The 6,860-nt window shown below is 38.3% G+C and overlaps 1 protein-coding gene across 1 annotated transcript in view; it reads left to right on the forward strand.

Moving 5' to 3' along the window:
• Positions 1-6,266, forward strand: part of LOC107730103 (oxygen-regulated protein 1-like) — a 14,438-nt gene extending 8,172 nt beyond the window's left edge. Inside the window, exons 3-7 of the mRNA XM_016540836.1 lie at positions 1,055-1,209; positions 1,753-1,910; positions 2,091-2,281; positions 5,300-6,163; positions 6,237-6,266. Of these exons, the coding sequence (XP_016396322.1) occupies positions 1,055-1,209; positions 1,753-1,910; positions 2,091-2,281; positions 5,300-6,163; positions 6,237-6,266 (1,398 nt within the window). The remainder of the gene's footprint in view (positions 1-1,054; positions 1,210-1,752; positions 1,911-2,090; positions 2,282-5,299; positions 6,164-6,236) is intronic.
• The last annotated feature ends 594 nt before the right edge of the window (positions 6,267-6,860 follow it).

Below are 6,860 nucleotides of genomic sequence, written 5' to 3' on the forward strand. Positions count from 1 at the left end.
AGTCCAGAGCATTCAGAACCTCAGACTGGGCAGAAGGTTCACCTTCCAACAGGACAATGACCCTAAGCACACAGCAAGAGTGGCTTATAGACAACTCTGTGAATGTCCTTGAGTGGCCCAGCCACAGCCTGGCCTTAACCCAATCAAATATTTCTAGAGAAACCTGAAAATGTGCATCTGCCCCCATCCAACCTGACAGAGCTTGAGAGGTGAAGAGGCGAGGAGAAGAATGGCAGATAATTGCCAAATGCTGATGTGGAAAGCTTGTTGCATCATACCCAAAAAGACGTGAGGCTGTTAAGGTGCTTCAGCTAAGTAATGAGTTAAGGGTTTGAATACTTATGCAATGTACTTATTTCAGTTTTTTTATTTTTACTAAATTTACAAAGTTGTGACAGTTCTGTTTTTGCTTTATCATTATGGTGTAAGGAGTGTAGATTGATGTGGGGAAAAAATAATTTAAAGCAGTTTAACATAAGGCTGCAACATAAAACTTGAAATAAATGAAGGGGTATGAATACTTTCGCAAGGCACTGTATATATATTCAAAATAGAGAAAAGAAATATATTAATAAGTGACAAATACAAAAAAAATATTAATAACATTGCGTGAACACTGAGTGCAAAAGATGGAAGAAGAGAGAAGACGAGAAAAGAAGTACAAATTTGCAAGTTTGCCATTAAATCACCTCGTTCTTGTATGAAACACAAATGAAGATATTTTGAAGATTGTTTCAACTGTTTTTCTTCATACAATGAAAGTCAGTTGGGTCTACAACAATATTGGACTCAACTGACCTTTATTAAAGGAATACTCTGCTGGAATTTGGAAACAAAGTAGCCTAGCATGAGACTAATAGGAAGCTTTAAAATGACCTTTAACAGGCATTTTGGACATAGCATGGACAGAAATGCATTATCATAGACAATTGATTAATTGAAATGAATTGCAATGTAATCTAGCATCACTACTGACTATACTAATAATGTATCCCTGCTTTGTTGAATAGATAGTTTGTTGATACACTATAAAGATGTTTTCACATTATCATAGGTGGATGGGCTTCCTGCATTGATATTATGCTCTGGGGTATTGGTGGCTGCTGGCCGGGAACCTTTCAAAAAAATAAACTATGATGTTCAGAAGTCATCTCCACCAATGTGGCTGCCAGTTAAAAGACTGGGACGGCGACATCCAATAGCCAGTAAGTTTATTCATTTTACTTTTATTCTAGTACTGAGCTCAACTACTATAATAATGAGGACAAAGTAATATAAATTCAATAATCGTTTGCAAATGTAAGACATCTGTTCAATAAAAAAATTCTTGACAGATTCCTATTTAAAAATGCTTTTTACATTACACTACATGTCAGGATAATCTATTACTGAGACTATCTTTAAGCAAGTGCTGAGACATTCATATCTACTGTAATACCTACAGTGACCTACATCCTTCAATATGGATTATAGCATGCATGCTCTCTCTAATCTGCTTCTGTATGCTCTTTATTTTTCTCACTTGCAATGCTTTTCTGCTGTCCTGCCTTGACCACACACCTTCTGGTCTTAATGAACATCTACATCTATCACCACACTGTGAAATCCTATTTTATCTACATATCACCAACATTCTAAAGGAAAAAATAAGTCCAGCAGCACCAAATCCCGTCCATTCTCCCCATCCTCTGAACACTACTTTGTGAATCAAATACATAAAAGTATGTCAGGAAGTATGTATGATTTTCCAAGCAACCCAAATGGCTCTGTGGAAGTAGAGCCTGGACAGCATCTTGAGTCAGTTGCTGAAACAGAAGTCATTACCAGTCGGGATGGTGAGAAAGAGGATGACACACACATGCCTTCTGATGATGACATTGAGAAAGCTTTCAGAGTCAATCAAGATGGAAGTATGACAGTAGAAATGAAGGTACACCTCACTATTAAAGAAGAGGAAACAATTCATTGGACAACCACAGTCAGTCGTTCCAGTGTGTACAATCAATTTAAAGCAGCCACTATTTCCTGTCCTGACCTGGATGCTAATTTACCTGACAACGTACCCCCTCAAAATGATACTCTTTCTATAGAGGTCAGCGAGAGTAACCCTAATGACAGCAACCATTTCTGCCCTGAGGATGGCTGTAAGGTAAATGAAGAGACTGAGATAAGTGGAGGTGCTGCAAGCATGGAGTTAGAGCGACTACCCTCACCACTTTCCCACTTTCCAGGGTTGCACAAGGTACAACACAAACAAGAATCCACTGAGAGCATCAAGACAGTAAGTGATACAGAATTTCATAAGAACCATTCATACTCTGACATGGAAGAGCTGGACAGTGGAGATGTGAAGCAGGAATACTGTATGGTACAGCATTGTAACCACCCTGTACCCAAGCCTCGATGTACCTTGGCCTCTGAAATTCACACAACGACACGGCTACAATTGAGCAACTACAGATGTTCAGAGAATCTCCAGTTTCAGGACAATCAGAAAAATATGTATGAGACACCTTTACATATTTATGAAAAGCAGACTTGTCAAGAGAACTTCTCAGGCAAAACGCAACATCATTTGCAATTCTTTGGCAGTTCACCCCATGAATATGTAGCATCTTCTGACACCACTTTTCCAGCATCCTCAGATAAAATCTTCCATTCCTTTAATGAAGATATAAAATCTGAGAATTTGGCAACCATCAAATGTCAGTCAGTTGGGAAACAAGGTATACTCTCCCCAATTTCTAAACCTTGTACTTCCACTGACAAAACAAACACCAGTTCAACAAAGAGGGCCAAGGTGGCAGTGACACCAGTTACCGCATCCTCAAAAGCCTCAGTATCTAAAAGAGTTCTTACTCTTGGTACAACCACAAAGAGGAAGGCAGTTAGAGTAGTAGTAAAGAAGAATCACTTGTTTAAGTCTGCTATTCCAAAAAGAAAACAAATGGCTAATAAAGCTGACATTCTGAAAGAAATAAAGCAAAAAAGACTTGATATATCAAGCCAAAAAAGAGCTCTGAAACTAAACAAGAATTACACAACAAAAGCTGCTCAAAAACTACTGAAAAGGGGAAATTATAATGGAAATGGAAATGTTCCTCTAAAACCCCAAACAGAGCAGTTAGAGTGTGTTCAACTGAAAACAGATGACCTACGCTCTTTTTTAGTTGAAAAAGATCAAAACAACATCCAAGTACAAGCTGGTAGTTACACTTTGCCAAAGACAAAAATGCAAAAAGCATCACTCATCAAAGGCACGTTGAGACAGCAAACATCAGAATATGTTGAACTCTGGCTACAGAGAAGTACAAAGGTAAAACCACCACTGCTTAACCAGCCCTCTTTAGAAACTATACCCAAAAATAACACGGTGGTAAAAGCATCTCTGTTCAATTATCAATCTTGTAATACAATACAACCATCAACAAATGAAGCTTTTGAAGAGAACGAGATTTGTGTATATTCACCAAAGACAAAAAAACCTGAACAGATAAACAGTGATCACTTAACAAAAACAAGGGAAAGTCAACAGACATCTGAGCTAATAAGTAAGACCGACTCATATGACACAGAAAATACTTTGAGGAGACCACTTGGTATCCAAACAAAGAATTCAATAGAACTGACAGATTTGCAAGCACAAAAATTCTACACAGTAAAAATGGCTGTAAGGCCAGATATGAAGCCAGTACTTGATCAGCTTTGTTATTACATTGAGTCACTTTGTGAGATCACACAACACAAACGGTCATGCTTGAAAATGTCTAAATGTGTGCCAGATTTTTCTTCACATGTGGAATCTACATTTAGTGCTTCCTCTAGGGTACTTCTTGCATTTCTTTGTGTTATGACTTTAAGGGATGGCTTAAGCCATTTAAATGCATGTGGTCAGGCTGATGCCAATCTAAGCTGTTCTGAGGCTATGCGCATGATGCAATCTCTAAAAGAATTGGCAGCAATAGAAGATGCAGAGCATCTTAGGATAAGTCTATCCCACCTTCACAACTCAGCATCTGTTCAGCTGTTACAGAGCTGGAAGGGCTTCCAAGTACTTATCAATAAAGCAAGGTGTAGCAGTGCCACACCAAAGACCACTGTGAGTGAGTTCAATCAAAGTTCAAGTTCAGAGGAGGAAGAACATGCTATCCAAATGCTGATGGAACATTTAGGTGTTCCAGAGAGAGTCAGAGAGGAGTTGGCAGCCCTTAACTGTTTAGATGAGAGCATGAATGAAGTTAGTGATTCATTCCCAGCAATGAAAATGAATGGATTTTCAGAGCTCCACTCTAAAGAGAAAATGGATAGTTTATCAGATTTTGTGCTGGAAGATTGTGTGAATATGTATGTTAATTCAGTTATTGATAGAGCTATAACCGCACACCTTAAAGATAGTGACAATTCACAGGTTTTCGCGGTAGGCTCACTGGAAAGACCTGAAAAGGATCTTGTGATTGAAGATAGATACCAACAGGATTTGAGAAATGACAACTTTTACAACACAAAGAAAAAAATTAAAGGGGATGCCATACCTGTTTCTGATATCTGCAAGGATATGCCACCTGGTGAATCTAGCTTTGAGGCTGAAATGTGTAGAGAGTTGGAGAAAGTAGGACACAAGAGACAAGAAGAAGAAACTTCAAAGAAACATCAGGAAAAAGTAGAAGAGATGAGTAGAGAAGAAAGGCAAAAGGAAATTACTGAAGGAAGAGGTACATGCAAAGAAAATAGTTCTAAATTGGAGAATTCTGAATCTCTTAAGACAGTATTAAAACATGAAGAGTTGCTAAGAAAAGTGGTAAATGAGATAGAAAAAGACAGAGACACAGTTGAAGAGGAAGGGTCTAAATTATCAGAATCACTTGTTTCCTGTATAGGAAAAATTAATTTCTCTGCAAAAGAAAAGGTCAACCAACAGGAGGAGAATGGAAGATATAGTGATGAGACATTTCCTAAAGATAAGTATTTCAGTAAAGAAATGAATCTTAATGTGAAAACTCCTGAGCCAAATGATGGAGCAGAACAGATATGTTCACAGGAGACAATATCAGGACATTGGCAAAATGAGTTTCAGGCCACTCAAACTCAAGATCAGTTACACAATAAAACAAAAAGTACAGAGAGGTATATTGTATTACCTGAGGTGCAAGGTATCCCTCATACTCATATTGAATCAAATATAGAAGTGGATGAAATACAACATTCAATTACACACCAAGAGTTCTGTATGGAAAGTAGGACTTATTCTGAGGAGGAACATGTAATCCTAGAAGCACCAGAATGCTACACCATCTATCAGGAGAACTGTGTGGAGATTCCTGAAGAAATCAATGAGTATGAAGAAAATGAGAATAATTTTAAGGAGGCAAGAGCAAGTACTGTTGCAAAGCCTATCGGTAGTCTACAAGACCAGGAAAACCACATCAGTGTAACTAATCGAGAGGCATCAAAGATGATCAAAACCACAGAAAGTGGATCAATGGATTCAGTCTCATCATCATTAGCATTCAGTTATGATTCCAAAAACAGTGATTTGGCAAAAGATTCAGAGGCACACATTCAGACCAACAGAGTGAAATCCATCAGAGACATGTTTCTTGCCAAGAGCAATACAGACATGCGGCATGGACAGGCACAGCTGAGCAGCCCAAGTTCTGAACTGTCAAATTACCAACTTGAATCTTCTCACAGAAAAGAATACCAATTATTAACATCCTCAGAGGTGTCAAGAGAAGATAAAAACACATGCAGGTTGTCTATTGCAAAGGGTTATGTAAAAAGAACAATTGAGCAGCTTTATGGAAAAGGCTCTAAAGGATGTAGTTCCGATGAGAAGAGATCTCCTTCAACTGACAAAGTCGAGAAGAGAGAAGGTCTTAGAGGTACAACTGCCTCAAGTCTACCCTCCCTCCATGAAGTTCACACAAATGCCGTTCCAGATTTGTCATACTTTAATGCCACAAGCTCAGTAGATACTTTAAATGAGCCAATGAACTGTGTCACTCTGAATGCCAGGGTGGGACCCAAGGATGCGGTCTTAATTGATAAGGCTCGCTGGTTACTTAGGGAAAATCAAATGAGTCTGAAATCTTGTTCGGAGAATGTAGACACATCCAAGAATATAGAAGACAAGGATGTGTTGGCTGAGTCAGAGCAAGAATCTGTAAAAGAGGATATTCCATATTCCTTATTTGGCCATTCTTCTATGATGCCTGACAAGGATCCTTCTTTCACAGAACAAGAAGAAGAGTGCCCAGGGAGGATAATCACCTACTTCCACCTTCCAAATGCCAATGATTCTGAGATGCAGCCAGATGACCAAAAAACTGACACTCCAAAAAGGAAAACAGAAAACAAAGTGACTCCTTTAACAGAGCCTCCAAAATGTTGGGCTGAGAAACACAGCATTGTAACTGTCTTCACACCAATGGACATAAAAAAAGCAGCTAATAAGGTGCATCCAATGATAGAAACTACACCTCCTGTAATTACTCAGCCAACCAAAGGACAAAGTGCAGAAGTCGCAAGACACTCTGTAGAACCTGATGCACTGGAGATTCTATACATGTTTTGTGGACAGCATTGCCCCATTCTTTAAACTTGCTTAGCATTTAAATATATATTCTGAAAAGTAATGCTAAATCATGTATGTCAATAATCATGTGTATGCCATTAATTTTTTTTTTTTTGAAAAAGACTCAAGATGTATTTTTAAATATTGAACAACTCAGTGAGCAGCAGTGATATGTGGCACAATTACGTCTGTATAGGACATGCATATATAGAAAAACTATTTAAAAGAAGCGATAGAACGTAAGACAACAGCTATATAGCAGTGCAGTACCCATGGTAGTACTGTA

Source organism: Sinocyclocheilus rhinocerous, unplaced genomic scaffold (genome assembly GCF_001515625.1).
Source record: "Sinocyclocheilus rhinocerous isolate Xijiao unplaced genomic scaffold, SAMN03320098_v1.1 scaffold36, whole genome shotgun sequence".
In the NCBI taxonomy this organism is placed as follows: domain Eukaryota; kingdom Metazoa; phylum Chordata; class Actinopteri; order Cypriniformes; family Cyprinidae; genus Sinocyclocheilus; species Sinocyclocheilus rhinocerous.